Consider the following 19,737-nt stretch of genomic DNA (forward strand, 5'->3'; position numbering starts at 1 on the left):
AGGAATTTCCCTGGCTGGGTTGCCAGGTGTCTCTTGGTGAGGGTGGGCTATGATAAATCCTGCAGATGCCTCTAGCTGCCCAGATTTCTCTGGGCCTGGGAGGAGAGTCTTGCTTCCACATCGTGGCTTCTGTGACCAGGTTGCTGGCTTCAGGGATGTTGTCTGTGACAGGTCCCTTTTCCTGGTTCTACCAGCCAATCCTAGTATCTCTGGGCAGGAGAGGACAGTCTTAGGCCTGTGCAAAAAGGCTTCCCCAACTGGACCACCTATTTTTCCTAGGTTTCTCTTACTAGCTCCTCCTGTCCACCTCAGTATCTTTCCTTGGAAAAGAGGAGTTTCTGACCCAGCAGGGAATAAGGGTGCTTCCCCTGGTCACTTATTTTTTTGTAGGACTCTCAATCAGTCCCCTTGCCTGAGGTTGCCAGAGGGACTCCATTAGGTTCAGGGGGAAGAATGAGCTACTGGGCTACCTTCTGCTGCTAGATGGAAAGTCAGGAAATACCTTCCGATAGTTAGGGGGATATAAAATGCCCTGCCTCTGTGCTGTTCTTCTGGTCCTGGGTTTTCAAACCAACCTGCTTTCTTCTTAACACCCTTTAGAATTCTCCTTTGGTTTTCTCTTGTACCATTTCCAAAATTTATTAAGTTGTGCTTAGCAGGGCATAGCAGGGGAAATGGGACAATGCCATCTTGTCCAGACCAGAAGTCTCTCACCTACTGAATGTTACGTCTACATTATCTGTAAATATATATTTTTTTCGCTAATTTAGATCCAATTAAATATGAATAATCAAAAATCCCAGAGAAGTCTACCTAATGCAGAAATTTAACCTATTTTCTCCACATGTAATTAAATTAATGAGACTGGGGGAAAATGGATGTGTCAATAAATGGGATCTAAAGTGAGCACGTAAGGATATACTGTTAAAGAACATACACACATACTCTCCTCCACTCAGGCCACCTCCTTCCAATCTGCTCAGTGTGGATCTCTACATCAAGCACAGATGGATTCATGAAGCCTCCAAAGGGGCTTCGAAAAATGGGAGGGGGTGGTAGAGCCTATTATAGTGAAAATACAGTCCTTTCTTCCTGGGGCCCTCTGAGTGGCAAGACCTGCCTGGATGCTTCTGCTTGGGAAATCTCAACTCTGAAAGGCTGAGTAGTGCCAGGAGAATGGTAGCTCCAGAACTCCCTAGGTTGGTCGGGGTCTTCTCTGAACTTTAGTGGTGAAGGTGGCTTAATCCAATCAAATGCACCAAAGTAGGAAAGCAGATATTTATTTGGAGCAGCATGCTCAGCTTGGCATGTTTTCTTTCTTCCTTATTTATATACTGTGTCATTCCCAAGAAGGATTTAAAGTGACTTCAATCAATACACAATATATATGAAAATATAAATTAGATATACAGGTAAAAAAAGAGCAAGAGGAAAACAAGGCACAGGAATAAGGCTGGTGCAAAACTGCTTCTCTGTGATTTTCTACACTTACAATAAATAGTCCATTTATGGGCTGGCAGGATAAACTCCTAACAAGAAAGGACCCTCAAGACATGCCATGGAGGAAGATACATTCCCATGGGAATATCCCTATAATACTCCATAGATTTCCTTTTCCTGAAACATGTTTGATTTCTTCTTAAACATTCCCAAGTTCTCATTTTGAGAATGGCCAGGGTTCTGGGCAGTGTAGTCTACTGAAAGACTCAGGCTACTAAGTTCCTGAGGGATCACATTCCAGTCAGGGTCCATTACAAGTCAGAGATTATATAAATATGCAAGAGAGCATGAACCAAGGCTAAAACTACAGTTGGTAATTCCTTGAACTCTAACTTTTTTGTTTTTTGGCCTTTTGGGTTTTTTAGTAATGGGGACTTGCTCTATTGCCCAGGCTGGAATACAGATGTGTGATCATGGGATCCTGGCTCATTGCAGCCTTGCACTCCTGGGCTCAAGGGATCCTTCTGCCTCAGCCTCTTGAGTAGCTGGGACTACAAGTGCATGCCACCACACCTAACTAATTTTTATATTTTTTGTAGAGACGGGGTCTCACTATGTTTCCCAGGCTGATCTTGAACTCCTAGTCTCAAGTGATTCTTTCACCTTAGCCTCCCAAAGTGCTGTGATTACAGGTGTGAGCCACTATACCCAATCTCAAACTCTTGTATTTAAAATTCTTCTATTTGATTCTCAGAATCTAAGCCAAAAACTGTTAGACTCAGACTTGCAGTTCCCAAGTCAGCTGGAAATCTAGGTGATGCTGATGACACACAGGAGCCGAGAAGTAGCCACAGAAGTTGTGCTGTGCTTGGTGACTAAATGACCACACTCCTTCCACTATGAGAGCTGTCTTTCTCCTGGGAAATAGAAGAATACACACACACAAAAAATCCAGTCAGTGCAATCCGTCTATGCATGTAACACATAATGTGCTCTTGATTTACAAATCCTAAGTGGGTGGTGGCTGCCAGGACAGCAGATCTGAACCTAAAAAGTATTTCTTTACTCTTCATGAAACCAATCTCTCTCCCCAGGCTTAGGTTTTTCTTGCTTACCTCTCTAGAGACTCCCTCAAATACCTTTAATTTCTGAAAATTTCTTCCAGTCTAATTCACTCTGCCTCTTGCTCTGTTTTCTAATACCTTCAAGTCTCCCTTAGGCTGAAAAAGGGGTACCCTGTTCCATTCTTCAGTCCATCTCTCTCCTATTCATTCATGAAGACATTGCTCAGTTCTCTTTTTCCTTTTTATAATCTCCTGAATCATTCCTTCCCAGCCCTTTTCTAAAAAGTTTGGCTTCAAACCTTAGTATTTCTCTGAAGTTGTATTTCAGAGATCACTAATTACTTCTTCCTGACCAAACTCAGTGGCTTTTTTTCAGAAGTTATTCCACTCTACTTGGTCTTTGGGCTTTTTCCACTTCCTCGGTGAGGGTGAAGAACTGTGGTTTACATTTCTCATATTTCTCTAGCTACGGTAGGGGATCATTTTATTTAAGTTTTGAATACTTATACTTGTGGTCCATGAATGTAACCTTCCTCATCTTATTTGAAATAAGAAAACGAAGTATCTGTCCTAAAATATACTGCTCAAAAGGGATCACATATGTATGTACATTCATGTTGCTATAAAAAAAAGTTTCCAATTTATCAGGAAAGTGAGTTTTAGGGGTCATGATTTCTAATCAAAATACTGCAGGATAAATGTTCTCTGACATAACGGAAAACAATGAAATGTGGTAAAAGGAACTTGTCCAAGTTTGCTAAAAGAAAACCTAGACATGATCAAGGAGTAGACATTTTGTTGAAAGTAGGAGATTAAGAATGCCGACATAAAACTTTTTAAACATTAAATCAAAAAATCAAGAAAAAAGCTGGGATTCTCTTTAGAAAGTTTGAATTTAGCTTGGAGAAGAAAGAACACAGTGGTTTTCTCTTGTATTAGAACAGGTGTATACTGGCCAAGTTTGGAAGAAGCCAGAAATACCTTGAGAATGTCTTAGGACAAGATTAGAAGGAAAGATAATTCACTGGAAGGAGTCCAGGAGCCTGGGCCACTCAAGTCTGTACTCACTGAAGGTAAAAGCTTGAAGTTTTTGCTCCTTATATTTCTGAGGTTATAGCTTCAGTGGAGTGAAAACGCCACCAGACCTGAATTGAGAAGATCTTGGCTGGAATCCTGGTTCTGAAGTTGGGTGGAAGATCCCTCAATATAACCTCCATTTTCTCATGGGCACTGTGTAACATATCGTTCCTATTTCAGGTTACCATGAAATCATCTGCATGGAAGCCCTTGTTTGTCAGTATCTATTTGTCAAACATTACTCTTGAGAGAGAAGGTTCCACATGAACAACGACAAAAAAAGTTGTTCCATTTATGTTTCTCTAAATGCCAAATGAAGTATTTTAAATAAGCATTTTATAAAAAGTTATGGTAAAGCTGTAGCTGCTGAAAGCCTGCTTTAGGAAAATAGTGATACATCTTATCAACTCAAGCAGTAAACCGGAACTTCCAGTGCTGCATAATGGAAGGTCACCATCTAGAGGCCCAATTGTATTATGATGTTTCACTACAAGCTCCAATGACTCCAGAGGCTAGGAAGGCAGCCTGTGTAAGAAGCAGCAGCCAGCCCCAAGGAGAGGAGGGAACAGCAAGACTTTGGCCCTGCAGACTTTGCCTCAGTAAATGCATTCAAAATTCCAGTTACAAACAAAACAAACTAAACACAGTGCCTTCAAACTGAGCAATCTGCCAAATCAAGCTTTGATCCTGGGCCTCTGCTCACTGTCAGAATATGAATGGAAAGTTGAATGTGATAAGTAAAGTGATAACTCCTTGGGAGATAAGCTCAAAGAGATTCCAAACAATGGAGGCTTTTACAATTTCTTGTACAAAATCTTTGCTTCTTGGGAGTAACTTTACAATTGAAAATTTGGTTTGGTTGTGGTAGGTGGTAAAGGAAGCTGTGATATTTTCAGAAAATTAGGAAGAAATAAAGTCACCAGAAGATATCATTGACTTCAAATGATAATCTCTTTCTCCTTCCTTTTTTTTCTGAGTCAAGGTCGCATTCTGTTGCTCAGGCTGGAGTGCAGTGGTGCAATCATGGCTCACTGAGCCTAGAACCTGGGCTCAAGTGATCCTCCTATACTCCTGAGTAGCTGGGACTACGGGTACATGCCACTGCACTTGACTATACTTCTCTCTAAGGAGGCAGCATGAATTATTGAAAGGGCACAGGCTTGAGAATCAAAGCGCAATTCAAACCTGAGCTTCACTCCCTATTGGCTGTGTGGCTTTGAGCATGCTACTCAACCTCTCAGAGGCTCCCATAGTTGTGAGGATTAAATGAAATAAAGCTTGGAGGCCAGGCACAGTGGCTCATGCCTGTAATCCCAGCACTTTGGGAGGCCGAGGCGGGTGGATCACGAGGTCAAGAGATCGAGACCATCCTGGCCAACATGGTGAAACCCCATCTGTACTAAAAATACAAAAGTTAGCTGGGTGTGCTGGCATATGCCTGTAGTCCCAGCTAATCACGAGGCTGAGGCTGGAGAATCGCTTGAACTGGGGAGGCAGAGGTTGCAGAGAGCCGAGATTGCACCACTGCCCTCCAGCCTGGTGACAGAACGAGACTCTGTCTCAAAAAGAAAAAAAAAAGAAAGCCTGGAAAGGGCTTAAAGGGCTTATCCAGTGTCTGGAATGTAACTGGTGTTCCTCACCCTTTTCTCACTTACAAGAAGTCACATAATTTAACTTACAGAAAATAAAGAAAAGAAAATAATTTAACTTAGAAGAAGATAGCATGTAGATTTGGGGCCCAAAACTGGATCTTAACTTTTTTTGTTGTTGTTGTTATAATGAAGAGACCTGGTTTAGTCACTACATGAGTAAAGGAAGTGTGATTGTGTTTTCTTTCAGGACGTAATTTTCTTACTGGTAACACAGAAGAAATAGTTGTATCATCTGTAAATGAGGATAATAGTACAAAACACACAGGGTTGTTGTGAGGATTAAGTAAGATGTTATATAAGATGTCTATAACTCAGTACCGCTTAGCAAGGGGTAGCTATTTTCACTATTTTGTTGATCCTTGTCACTCAAGGGACATCTGTGAGAAGATGACATAATTGCCATTAATTATTACAGAAATGTCTGCTGGTCTTTGCTACCTTCCTCACAAATCACTCTCTCACCAAGGCTCTGCTCTAGAAAGAGCAGCACTGTGGCTCTCCTAAGAGGCCTGCTCCTTTGCACACACCATGTATGTGATTGAGTTTTTAAAAAACTCACAGCAGAACATGTACTTCCAAATGAGAGTTGTATCCTTCAAAGCCTGTGACAGACTACACTTCTTCTTTTATAATATCTCTCTGCTCCGGGAACTTATTTCCGAGTTACTGCATATACCTTTGACTATCTCAACAGAAGCAAAAGAGAAAAGGATTTTGGTCAAATAGAGAAAAGATCTTCATGGGTAGCCTGTAAGTTGGCTCTGAGGCAGTTTATTAATGTTTTTGTGCAATGGCAACATATCTTTGCAAAGTGGCAATATTAAAGGACTGCTGTCATTTGGATGTATTAATTATATATTTTTTTTTTGAGACAGAGTTTTGCTCTTGTCACCCAGGCTGGAGTGCAATGGCACGATCTCAGCTCACTGCAACCTCCTCTTCCCAGATTCAAGTGATTCTCTTGCCTCAGCCGCCCGAGTAACTGGGATTACAGGCACCCACCACCACACCCAGCTAATTTTTTGTATTTTTAGTAGAGACACAGTTTCACCATGTTGGCCAGGCTGGTCTTGAACTCCTGACCTCAGGTGATCCACCCGCCTCGGCCTCCCAGAGTGCTGGGATTACAGGCATGAACCACCACACCCAGCCCCAAATAATTTTTAAAGTCACTTCTTTAAAAAAATACAAAAGATCTGTGTCTAGGGGCCCTAAAGGCCTACTTCCTTCTGTGTTCCCCTTTTAACTATGTCTGGCACCCATTGGCATCTTGCCTGTTCACAGAATCTTAATGTTTTGGCCCATATATGGAATATCAGGGTTTTAAAAATCAGTTTAATGGTCCTTTCCAGGGGATGTCTCAGAGGGTCCCAACCTCACATATACCAGGGCCTTGCAATGCTGACTTAACAAGCGTCTTCTGTCAGGCCCAGTGTTCTAATTTGGGGTATGGAAATGGGTTGCTAAGTAAAGAAAGCAAAGCAGCTGTGAAGGAAGGTGAGGCTCTAGCCACAACAGCCTGCATTCAAGTCCTAGCTCATGGCTTGCAAGGTGCTTAATCATGCTGAGCCTCATTTTCTCCTGTGACCTCGCTTGGCCTGCCCCACAGGACTGCGATGACAGCCGAAGCGACGGTGAGAAGGCCCTTCACAGGCAGCGAACTCTCCCCTGCCCTCTGCACTCGCTTGATTTCTTTAGCTCTGACAAGAGGTAGTCCACCTAGCCCACAGTGTAATTTGGGCAAAACAGGGAGGAGGCACCCTCTGTGGCGGAATGAGAGGCAGCCTGTGTCGGCTGTGGTCATGCCTGGCTGGAGGCTCCTCTCTGCCCATGCCCAACCCTCAGCAGGATGCCCCAGGCTCACCGAGCGCCTCTCCACACTCCCTTTTTTCCTGCTATTCTTGCCTGGAGTGATATCCAGTGAGCGGTAGCTAGGCGGCTTCTCCTCGGGCCAGTGTGGGGAGTGCGAGCCGCGGCGGTGGGCCCGCCAGCTCTGGGGCTGCCTCTCCTTGTCCTCTTCAGAGCTCCAGGAACTGAGGCCGGAGGGCAAGGGAGGAGAGTAGCTGCGGTGCCTGCGTTGTCTCCCGTGCCTCTGAGTGCTCTCCCGGGTGCTGGGCCTGCGGGGCCTCTCCTGACAGCGGCTCCTGAAAGGAGGGTGGCTCGGCCGCCAGCGTGCCTCACTGGATGAGGGGACATCGCTTAGGCTGTCCCTGTCTGACCAGTGTATGGGTGACCCATTCAGCCTAGAGCTACGGTGCCTTCCACTCCACGACGGGTCCAACTCCCTTCTTTCCAATGCCCAAGACTTTGGCCCCCGGTCCTGGAGCTCCTGGTGGAAATCAGGGTAATGGTGGTGGCTTCTCCCCTCCCTCAGATCCCAGGGCCTGGAGGGAATTGGGGTGAGCCACTGCTGGTGCAGGGAGTCACTGGTCCTCCTTGAGGATGACAGGTCTCTGATCAGTGGGGGCAGGTGGATGATTCTGCGTTCCACGACCTCAGAGCCCAGGGAGGACAGCATGCTGCAGGGATGGCCAAATCTGCCTTTGAGGTCAGGGGGCAGAGGCTGGGCCAGGTTGAGGTTCCGCAGTTCTTTCTCCAAATACTCCAGGACACCATTGGCGATGGGAGGCTGATTGGTGGTCTGGGTCATTGGCATCTGCGGGAGGCTGGACCGCAGGGACAAATCTGAATGGAAACAAGGACAGGACAATAGAACAAATGGCCCAAAACATACACCTCAGAATCAGGACATCAAAATGTGACATTGGTTAGCATGAATCCCTCCCATCTCCATCATGAAGATGCCTGCCGCATTGGTCACAGAGGTCTTGATGTAGCCCATGTTCCTGCCCTTGCCCTCTGCCCTCCCCTATCCCAAATCTCTGGAAGAGTTTACCTCGCTGCAGCAGCGGGTGCATTGGATAAGATGAAACCTGGGAGCTCCTGTCCGCCCCCCAGTACAGGGGTTTTTCCATCATCTGAGGACCTAGGGCCTGGGCCTGCTTCATGTAGCGGTGGCGGGCCAGGGCTGCAGGGGAAGAAGGAGAAATGCAGACCCTCAGCCAGGGCAAGCCCCACACCTCCCACTTCACTTCTTTCCACCTAGGGGACTTGCAAGAGGCCAGCTTCTCTTGTCCATTCTTACCTATTTTGCATGGGAGTAAGGGTTAAGGGGGTAATAAATTAACTGTCCCCCTGGCGAGGAGCTGGAATTAAATTATCTTCAAGACTGCAACTTCTGTACCCCAGTAAAGTATATTCTTAAAACTTGACTTCCTAGCCTCAAAATCATTTCATCATCTTGCCCATTCCTAAGGTCACCCAAAATGCATAGGTAGATTCATGGATACTAGCATACAATGAATAATTGGGCCATAGGCCAATAAAACTAGAAGCCAAAGGCCGGAAACAGAAGGTCCAGATGCAAAGGACTTAGAGGATGCTGTGAGTCAGGGGCTGGGGGCATCTGCTCAGAGTGAAGGAAAAAGGGAAGGGCATGATACTGAAGATAATGGGCAGAATTACTTGGCAATTGCATGGAAGAGTGTTTCTAGCTGGCATGCCAACCCTGGGTGGAAGAAAGTTTGTGGGAAGAAGGCAAGGGCATGCAAAAAGCTCAAGTAGATTCCAGTGAGTCCTTTCTACTCTTCCCGCCTTATTAAGTATTGAGATTGTCCCTAAGTAGGGGAATTTCTAAGGGGTGGGGTGGAAGCAGGGAAGGGAGATGAGAAATACTATTTCCTTTTATGGCAAAGAAAATCATAAAAAAAGTAGTGCAAGGGATCCATAAAAATGTCACTCCAGCCCCTTAGGTGGGGCTGGTCTGAGGCATACAACCCGCAGTGAGTACAAATTAAAAACAAAAGCATTTCGTTGTTTTTGTTCATGCTTTTCTATTTTGGGGTAGTTGTGGCTGAGTGCCTCATGTTTCCTGAGGGCTCTGCCTATCCACGCGTGTTGGACGTGTGCCTGTACGTTAAGTGCAGGAAGTGCCAGCCTCAGTGTGAACGAGGTTAGGCCCCAGCCTGGCATTCTCAGTTCCTCCTTGCTTCCCTGGGCCCTGTGGCCACCCCTAAAACAGCAGGGCCACACACAGTAGAAGGGGGCAGAAAGCTGGCATCCTGAACACAGCCACATAGGGTGTAGGGTTTGCCAAGGCCAGCAGCAAAGGGGTCATCCAGTGGGCTGCCCAGTGATTCCAGTATGAAACTTCCAGCACAACAGGAAATGGTTGTAACAGAGTCCCCAGAAATGTCCGGAGCTCCAACCCTCAGTGTGAGTCACAGCCTAGCCTGGAAGAAATCAGAGGCAAACTTGCAGCAGCTCCCCCAGCAGCTACACCTTCATGCCAACTGATCACCTGGAGCCTCCCTGAAGACAGGTCCACGGGCTCAGCACTGCCCTCTCCCTCTGCAGAGATGCCTCTCCCTAGCTCCCTCTTCTGGCCACCACCAACACACATACTGGAATGCCCAGCCTTATACATGTAATTTACTTTACATAAGCTAACTAGTTCTCTGAAAAATCTCTTCACGTGGGAATCCAATGAGGAAGCTGGGCTCAGAGAGATTACCTTCCCAGCCTAAGGTCCTACAGCTAGCGACTGGCAGAGCCAGGGTGTGAACCTGTGTGACGCTCAAGCCTACACTCTTTGTGTGCCACACCGCCAAGTCCCCAGACTCCTTTATTTTCTGTGATGAAGCAAAAAACCTTCCCTGCAGGCACCTCCTCAATTTACCTCTCTCTAACTCAGCTCCAGACCTTTCAAAGTCCACTCCAGACTAGTCTCTCCTTCCATAGCCTGGGGACATCTGATTCCAAGGAGAACAACCCTACCCACTGTACCCCTTTAATGGAATCCTCGCTTCTTCCAGATGGTCCTATTCCCATTTAGCCACTCCTGCTTCCTTCAGTCAGGGAGAAAGGCAGAGTTGTGCTTCCTCTTTGCTCCTCAAATGATTTTTTCACTAATGGGACTCCTTCCACAAATAACTCTCTAACAACCCTTCCAGATCCTCCATGAGTGTTTCTGACATTTCCCTGAGTTTTTTCACACAGTCCAGAGATTAATTCACCTGCTCCCTTAGCTGCCACACCGTTTTTCCAGGGTCTCACCCTTCCTTCTTGCACTAAAACTAATGAAACAGGATGGAAGACACAGCCTTTGAGCTTTTCTCTTGCGTGCCTTCCCCCACATCCCTGAAAATAGCCTCACGGGATGTCTAGGCTATCAGGGGTATCTGTTGCTCACCTAATGGGGAATCAGATAGGCAATAAAAGTAGGAAACCTGGACAAGGCAACAAAGCTGCAAAAGACTCCCAATAAGTTATCTTTTAACCTCAGTGGAGTAAAATCTGCCTTAGTCACCCTTAATGAGCTTGTTAAAAATACAGCTTTCTGAGTCTCACTCCCAGGGACTCTCCTTCAGCTGGTCTAATGCAAGGCAAGAAAATTTGTATTTTCAACAAGCTCCCTGTTCCAATAATGTAGGAGTCAACTTGGAATTGACTGCTGAGGATTCTCAACAACCCTTTGGTCACCATTCCTTACCATCCCCTCTCCACTCTTACAGAACCCATTCTTGCCCTTGTTTTGTTTTTTTTGTTGTTGTTGTTTTGTTTTGTTTGAGATGGAGTCTCGCTATGTCACCCAGGCTGGAGTGCAATGGCACGATCTCGGCTCACTGCAAACTTCGCCTCTGGGGTTCAAGCGATTCTTCTGTCTCAGCCTCCCGAGTAGCTGGGATTACAGGCGCCCACCACCATGCTCAGTTAATTTTTGTATTTTTAGTAGAGATAGGGTTTCACCATGTTGGCCAGGCTGGTCTTGAACTCCTGACCTCAGGTGATCCGCCTGCCTCGGCCTCCCAAAGTACTGGGATTACAGGCATGAGCCACCATGCCCAGCCCTTGCCCTTCTTTTAACCTATGATCACTTAGTCTACTTGCTTTCTCCAAAACTACCAGTCCTCCCTGATTTGACTGACCAGTCATTTCTGGGACATCCTCAGGTGTTTCCTAGAATCTGATGCCCCTTTGAACTCTTGTCATTTTAGCTTTAGGAAACTACCAGCAGATGCTTCTGGGTCCCAACCAGGCAATTGACCTCAAATAGCCCTCCTCCCAATAGGGCTTTCCTTCTTGACCTCTGAAACATGCATTCCCTCCTCTATAGCAGCAGGTTAAACATTCCCCATCTCTTAGGTCTTCCCCTGCCTGTGAACTTTCTGCTGATGACTTCATCTCTATTGATGAAGAGGAACCAGCCCTGAACGTGGAGCCAAGAAACCTAGGTTTAGTCCAGGGCCCACTGCTAACAGGCTGTAACAAATTGTGGAAAAATCTCCCTCGACTTCACTTCCCTCAGCTGTGAGGCGGAAGGAGATGGGGCAGGAGAGATCAGAGAGTCTCATTGTGGCTGTGGCCTACTGCTGGGCATGCCTGGAGGTTCTCCAGTAAGGAGGGCCAGTAACTGCTCTAGGGATGAAAGCCGTTTCTCCAGTTCTTAGGGAAAAAATACGTTTCCATTTCAAAAATGTCTATCTTTAAGTCCTACCGAGGGCTGTTTACCACTATTAGGTGAACTATCAAGGGTTACTAAAATTTGGTCTTATTTTCATTTTTCTCCTCTCTAATCCTTTTTTAACTCTCACTAGAAAGTGGGAGCAGGTTGGGGAGGTGGGATGTGATCAAAGAAGTTCAAGAATCACTGACATGTTTCTTGAAGCTTCCTTCTGCATCTAGAATTTTGATTTGCTGAAATCGAGTCAGGCAGATGTGAGCTCCCTCAGCTTCCTCCCTTACATCTTAATCATCCTCCACATTTTAATGACTTCCTTTCTGTCTTCAGAGGCCAGGCTGCTTCCCTTTCCCTTCTGCTCCCTTTCTAAGGCCAGTTCTTTCCTTGTAGGGCTGAGGCCACTCCTACCAGCTTCATCACTCATCAGTGACCTCACTTCTTAATGCTTCACTTTACTCATTTGATATTAACCTTGGTTCTTTGCTTATAAACATGTTTAGGATTACCTTATTCTACAAACACCAACAATAACTCCTTACTCCTCTAACCAAAGAGCTTTCTTTAATAACTCATGCCCTTCCATGCAATTCTTCTTGTCAACAAACTTCTCAGGACAGTCTACCCCAGTGACTCACTTTGAAAGTGACCTCATCGGCCCAAGTTCAGGGATCTTTGTAATCTACATTTCTTGATTTTACTAGTTTTTTAAAATGAACCTAATCCCTCAGGAGAAACAACTCTCCCCCAGAACCTCCATTTATTAGTTTACTAATAAGTGGTGCACTTATCATTTGTGTTAGCTTTGTCTCCAGTCTTGCCTGCTTTTAGTGCCCCACGAACCTAGGGAGTCTAAGCAGGCATCTTAGGTGGGTTTTTCTTATCTCATCCTGCATATTATTACTCCAGTGACAGTGACTTCTCCATGGCCTCCTCCCTAAGATCCCTGAAAGGTAGGGGGCCCCACAGTCCAATGCTGCATCCTCCACGACTTTTCCCCTCCTACGGTGTCTTAGCCAATCCCACAGTGATCCACCTACAGAGGCTGTGGCAGTCTCTGCTGTAGGAGTGCAGACTCTCACAAGTCAGATGAACATGGATTCAACTCTGCAAAGCCACTGCTACTTCCTAGCTGTGGGGCTTTTCTGACCTTTGGTCTCCCATCTTTTAAACAGGGATGACTTCTGCCTTCTAGGGTGGTTGTGAGGATTCAGTGAGGAAATGTATGCAAGGGGACTACACATCAGACATCCAATAAAAGTTAGTTCTCTTTTCCTGTAAGACAGCAACCTCAGAGCACAGGCCTGAAACCAGACTCAGGCCACCGACTTTCTTCACATTGTAGATCAGGTTTTGTTTCTATCTTAATAGGTCATTCATTATTTTTCCCTTAAAAAATTTCCTTTCAAATGGATCAAACTGATAAAGGTGGTTATCTCTGGGTACTCAGATGAGTCATTACATTTTCCTGAATTTCTCAAATTTCCTACAATATAGTACTTTATTTAGATCATCTGGAAGAGGAAATGTTATTGAAAATAGAAGCCAAAAAAAAATTAAAAACCTTCTATTTAAAGCAGTTGGTGCTATTCCATCTATTTGACCAAGAAAATAACTTTATAGAATAATTTTGTATTATTTTGCCTTTACCATGTATTCTGTAGCCAACATTTTTTAGGGCATAATTCTGTTACAGCTCTGTTTTAAAGGATCAGATGTTAGTCCAAAGGAAGTTCACATTGAAAGCAAGATCATCTGCTCCCTCTTCCCTTGCCCTAACTCAAGGATTCTCAAAGTGTGGCTCCTCTACCAGCAGCAGCACATCACCTGGAAACTTTTGAGATAAGAAATACAAATAAAGTTCTAAGCCCCCAAATGACTAACAGACCCCCTCTTGGCCAGGGGGACCCCAGAGAAACCTTGGAAGCTAAGTTCATGGCCATGATGGGATGGGAGGTCAGACTCACCTCATTATATCCCCTCTCACAGTGACCAGCCCTTTCAAAAGACTCCACGTGGATAATGTCAATTACTAGTTTATCTTCCCAGGTACAGAACAAAGGCAAGATAAGGTCTAATTCTTCTTTTCCCCTTTTCTAATATTCACCTTGTCTTATGTAAAATATAGATTTGCTGGGCACTAACTAAAGTTTCACAAGTATATAATCATTTGTTTCATTGCTGCCTCCCTTTTTTTTTTTTTTTTTTTTTTTTTTTTTTTGAGATGGAGTCTCGCTCTGTCGCCCAGGCTGGAGTGCAATGGCACAATCTCGGCTCACTGCAAGCTCTGCCTCCCGGGTTCAAGCCATTCTCCTGCCTCAGCCTCCAAAGCAGCTGGGACTACAGGCACCTGCCACCACACCCGGCTAATTTTTTTGTATTTTTAGTAGAGATGGGGTTTCACCATGTTAGCCAGGATGGTCTCAATCTCCTGACCTCATGATCTGCCCGCCTCGGCCTCCCAAAGTGCTGGGATTACAGGCATGAGCCACCGCGCCCGGCCTGCCTCCCACTTCTTAAGGAAAATGTATAAATACTAAACCTCCTGGGAACCTCTTTGAAAAAAAAAACAGCCACAGATGCATCTGTGACTTATGTTTTTTCCCTGGGTATGCCCTCAAGCTAGCTCAATAAACCTCAATGATCTGAGACTTATGCCTCAGTCACTCATTTTGATTGCCAGAGAAATAAAAATTCTCAGGTCCTGCCCCAGACAGGTTGAGTCAGAAAACGGAGGTGGCAGCCAAAAATTAAGTTAAGGAGGAAAAAAAAAAAGAAAAAACAGAAATCATCCCTACCTCCTGACCTCTGGAGAGGGGAGAGTGGCTGAAGGTGACTTGATCACTGATAGCTAATGACTTAATCAATCATGCCTATGTAATGAAGTCTCCATAAAAACCCAAAAGGACTAGGTTCAAGGAGCTTCCTGGCTGCTGAAGACGGAGGTCCTGGGAGGGTGGCACACCTGGAGAGGACATGGAAGCCCCTCCCCGCTCCCACATACCTTGCTCTATACATCTCTTCATTTGGCTGTTCACTTGTATTCTTTTAAATATTCTTTGTAATAAGTGGGTAAACATAAGTAAACTGTTTCCTTAAATTCTGTGAACTGCTCTAGCAAATTAACTGAACTGGAGGAAAGGGTCATTGTAACTCCCAGTTTATAGCCATTTGTTCAGAACCACAGGTGACAACCTACTAGTTGCAACTGCAATTAGCATCTGAAGTAGGGGGCAGTCTTGTGGGACTAAGCCTTCCACCTGTGGGGTCTGGTGCTATTTCCAGGTAAATAGCATCAGAATTGAGTTAAATTATAGGACATTCAGTTGGTGTGCGCTGAGTAATTCCTTTTTGTGTGGGGAAAACACACACACACTTGGTGTCAGAAGTATCGAGTGGCATGTGAGAATAGGAAAAAACAGTTTTGTTTTCCTTTACAAGTGGCCTTCTCTCTTACTGGCTTATTTAAACCACTCGCTCCAGCCCACCTTATGTCCAAATGAGGTCAGTGCTAGGAATGAAGATCGAAGCACAGGCACATCAGGGCTGCAGAGGAAATGCCATCAGTAGGCAGAGCTATCTGAGAGATGCTTTAGGCAGCCTGAGGAGTGGACAGGCAAATGTCCTTCCATGTGGCTACCTAGCCTCCCCAGGCATCATTTTCAGGGCTGAGGCTAATGTCCTCTGTCCCTATGATGGGAGAAGGGCATGGAGGAGAACCTGGAAGAATCTTTGACCTGGCACTTGAAGCTGATCTGCTTGAGGTCCTGGTCCCTAATCCACTCCATTCCACTGCTTGTCTGTCCCCTCTCACCTTCCTCAGGACAGCAGCAGTGGGCAGGACAGCAGGGACAGCGGATATAGCAGCAGCAATACTGAGGACAGCACTGGCACCAGCACACTCCAATCAGCAGCAGGAGGAGGAGGGCTCCCAGGATGATGAAGATCACTGTCAGCCAGTCTGCAGGGGAGAAGCCAAGCAGGGGTTGAACTAAATATTCAGGGGGAGGGAATACTTCCAGTTCTGATATCCTAGAGGTCTCATAAACACAGCTCTTGACCTACAGGTTAAAGTTGAGCAATATACTGGCAAAAAGGTAAAAGTTTAGCTTTGATAAGGGAACTTTAGAGGTTGATAATCCAATGACAAGAACTTAGGCTTGCTTATTTCTGGTTTTTTTTTTTTCCTGTGAGTAAAAGTGTTACGGCAGTGAGGGTGACTGAATAGAAAGCTCCAGTAGCACTTACGTAGGACGATGAGCTTTACTTCCTTATCGGGGTCTCCTGATGTGTCCCCTGGAGCCTCAATGGTGCAGTAATACACTCCATGGTCCCACCACATCACTTCATTTATCACGAGATCTGCTCCTACACAGTAAGGAGGGAGAAAGTGCCAGTGTTAGAGGAGAGAGCACTGGTTTCTAACCCATGACACCCTCAAGACCTGGGCAGCATGGCAAGACCTTGTATTTACAAAAAATAAAATAAAAAAAAATTATCCAGGCATGGTGGCATGTGCCTATAGTCCCAGCTTCTCTGGAGACCGAGGTGGGAGGATCGCTTGAGCCCAGGAAGTTGAAGCTGCAGTGAGCTATGAGTGTGCTAATGCACTCCAGCCTGGGCAACACAGTGAGACCCTATCTCAAAAAAAAGTTAAAAATAAAATACTGTTTAAGTTGCCAGTATATGGGGCTTTTACTTACTCGCAATCAAACCTAATCGTAACTGGTACACTGGAAATGATTATTTAGCTGCATTTCAGATGAAGAAAATCAAGACTCAAAGGAACTGGCCTAATAACATGGAGACAATGCTCATCAGAGGTAGGTTCAAACCCACATCTCTCTGCCTCAAAGCTGGTACTCTTAACCACCAAGCTTTCCTGTCTTCTCTAAATTGGGTGGAAAAACTCCACATTCTGGGTCCCTTATCAGTGTAAAATGAGCAGTTATCTCTGGATCCTGAAGGACAGGTATGAGATGAACTTGAATAAAGATAAAATGCCAGTATTTTAAAAGTAAATGTAACTCAAGAAGAGTTTCAGTTCTAGTGGGCACTCAGGTTTTTTGTGTACCTCCATTAGGATAGATGAATGGTTTATATATATATATTTGCTGTACATTCATTTTTTTTTTAATTTTAAGGTCAGGGGTATATGTGCAGGTTTGTTACACAGGTAAACGTGTGCCATGGTGGTTTGCTGCACAGATCATCCCATCACCTAGGTATAAAGCCAAGCATCCATTAGCTGTTCTTCCTGACGCTCTCCCTCCTACATCCCCACACCCTCCAACAGGCCGCGGTGTGTATTGTTCCCCCCATGTGTCCATGCATTCTCGTCATCCAGCTTCCACTTATAAGATCATCAGGGTGGACAGACAACCTACAGAATGCGAGAAAACTTTTGCAATCTATCCATCTGACAAATGTCTAATATCCAGCATCTACAAGGAATTTAAAATGAATGGTTAATATTTATGTTCAAGTTTAGCAAAGTCAATAAATATTCACTAAAGCCCTTTTGTGGGTCCAGCATTATGTCAGGCACCGAGGAGATGTAAAGAGAAACAAGACCCTCTTCTGTCCTGAAAGGGTTTAAAATCCAGTCAAAGGCATCAGGGCAGCCTCCGTGTGAAGTGCAGCGGCAGTTCCAGCTCCCCCACCCACAGTAAGTGCCACGGAACCTTAGCATTACAGACTTGCTCCTGCTAGGTTGGTGGTAATATCTGCAATTCTTTCTTATCTGTTTGTCAAGAAATGTTTATTGAGGAAATGAAACAAAAATGCAAGGTCACGCACCAGTGGACCTAACTTTGACTTCTGTTTTCCTTCTCTTTCTACGTCAATATCTACAATTTTTTCCTACCCGCTATTTTCCAAACCCACTACCTTTCCCAGAAATAAGCTTACCCCAGACTTGGAAAAATGGTGAAAGTGCTTTTAAAAAACTCCCCCTCAGGGCATGATGTGTATTGTAAATCTGCTCTAATTTTTATTGGCGACATAAAGAGTATTTTAGGGATGTCAGAGTAAGAAGAGTTTTCAGATATGTTAATATTTTAAAGGATCTAAGGACTGATTTGACAGGGTCATCTCAAATGATGCAGGCATAGGCAAAAAAGTGTCAGAAAACAAGGGCTTCAGGAAGTCCCAACAAGCCTGGAGACAGAAATAAAAACAGAGGAGAATACTAATGCATTCCTGTGGTAGTAAGAATGAAGCAGGGTTTGAGCCAAAGGTGGCTGGGAGTGGGAGTAGTGGAAGGTATTTACCTTCACGTTTTTAGAAAAAAAAAAATAATAAGAGCAGGGACTAGCTACTATGGGGATTTCCATCCTTCAGAAACTGTTCAGGTAATTTGCTAATTAAAGAGGCTTGAAACTTTGAGGTCAGATAAGAACAAATTCTGCTGGCTTTGGAAAAGGCAGAACCACCTTGGATCTTCAAAGATGCCCCTGAAGACTAGAAAAGAAGGACAGATGTACCCTAAAACTGAGGGCTGGCTTGGGGAAAATCAGATGCCGAATGTAAAAAAAAAAAAAACAGACTTAAGTGTTATAGACAAAACTGAAAGCAATTATTAAACTGGTTTCCATTAAGTGACCTACCTTTAAACAGTCAGAATATTCACTGATTCCTTGATATTGTAGCGATGGCCACCATGAGTGGCCCACTGGGTGTATTCTTCCCTTTTTCCCCTTTTAACTAACAAATATTTATTTAACACAGCACATAAAGCCCATTGAAATAGGCTCTGAATTCTGTGCTAATCTATGGCAGCAACTGTGGATTACACAATAGAAATATGAGGAGCTAAGCTAAGCCATTTATCCAAAAGTACACGGAGTGATAACTAATGCTTACTGCCCAATTCCTGTTTGCTAAATGCTTTATACATATTACCTTAGTCCCCACAAATCTCCATGAGCTAGGTACTATGGCAAGTCCCATTTTATAGAAATTGAGGCTGAAAAAATTGGAGAGGCTTGCCCAGGTTCATATACCCTGTAAATGCAGAATTGGGATGCACACCCGCACCTGACTCCAGAGTCAGGGCTCTCACCACTACTCCCTGCACTGGGCACAGAGAATAGATAGGCTTTAGACACAGCTCTCACATAGCGCGCTAGATATTCACTTTGGAGTAGGGAGGAAGATACCATGATGCCTGTCGTTCAGATGAAGAAACAGAAGCCAAAGAAAATAACTGATCACTGGTCACTGAGCTAGTGAGAGGAAGCACTAGGACTCTCACTTGGGGCTTTTTAGTCCAAGCCCAGTGTTCTTTCTTCTATCAGTGGAGGACAGTGGTCTCAAGGTGGTCATCTGCTCAGAGGACCCTATTTCCTTCCATATGAACAACAGGAATAGCCAGAAGGAAACTCAGGGACCTGGGGTTTCAGTAGGCCCTGAGAGCAATTTGTGGAAGGAATCAAAGAAACCTGATCCACACCTTAGCCCTGAATCTCAGGAAAGCAAAGGGAACCATTCACCCCTAGACCTTTAGCCAAAGCTATAGATAGCAACAGAACAACCTCTGGTCCAGAGACCAACTTCCAGGGAAGTCACTTCAGCTGGTGCAGCACATTCTATGAAGCTGGCACTTTCCTCAAACAATGACAGTGACCAAGTAGACCAACAGGCAGCAGAAAGAAATGGGAAATCCCATGCTGACTCAGCCTGCCAGGCCTGGTGTCTGCACCTCCCCCCACCCCCAGTTCCCCTGACACCTCCCCCGCACTCACGGTTCTGGATGGTGATCTTGCGCTGCCGGTAATCTACCCCCAGCACGGGCTCATTCTGCCCCCGCCGCTGGGCCACGATGCGAACTTCCCGCTGGTTGTCGTTGCAGTCATTGGATGGGTCCTGTCCCAGGGATAAAGCTGCCTGGTATGCTGAGGAGAGAGGGCACACTAGAGTCACACAGCAATAGGGGGTTCCCACAAAAAAAGATTCCCTTCCTGCTCCGGGCGTGAGACACAGTGAA

General features: G+C 45.1%; 1 protein-coding gene across 4 annotated transcripts in view; it reads right to left on the reverse strand.

Moving 5' to 3' along the window:
- Positions 1 to 1,264: 1,264 nt before the first annotated feature.
- The window catches only part of ILDR1 (immunoglobulin like domain containing receptor 1), a 35,989-nt gene continuing 17,516 nt past the window's right edge, over positions 1,265 to 19,737 (reverse strand). Inside the window, exons 3-8 of one of the 4 annotated variants that reach the window (XM_003825183.4) lie at positions 19,496 to 19,645; positions 15,999 to 16,118; positions 15,565 to 15,711; positions 8,130 to 8,261; positions 7,098 to 7,918; positions 1,265 to 2,357 (exon numbers count right to left, since the gene is read on the reverse strand). In XM_003825183.4, coding sequence (XP_003825231.2) covers positions 2,316 to 2,357; positions 7,098 to 7,918; positions 8,130 to 8,261; positions 15,565 to 15,711; positions 15,999 to 16,118; positions 19,496 to 19,645 — 1,412 coding nt within the window. In that variant the 3' untranslated portion in view covers positions 1,265 to 2,315. Of the gene's footprint in view, positions 7,919 to 8,129; positions 8,262 to 15,564; positions 15,712 to 15,998; positions 16,119 to 19,495; positions 19,646 to 19,737 lie in introns of all 4 variants that reach the window. The other 3 variants (XM_003825184.4, XM_008950484.4, XM_008950485.4) reach the window with 3 other exon arrangements.

Source organism: Pan paniscus, chromosome 2, assembly GCF_029289425.2.
Source record: "Pan paniscus chromosome 2, NHGRI_mPanPan1-v2.0_pri, whole genome shotgun sequence".
Taxonomy (NCBI): Eukaryota; Metazoa; Chordata; class Mammalia; order Primates; family Hominidae; genus Pan; species Pan paniscus.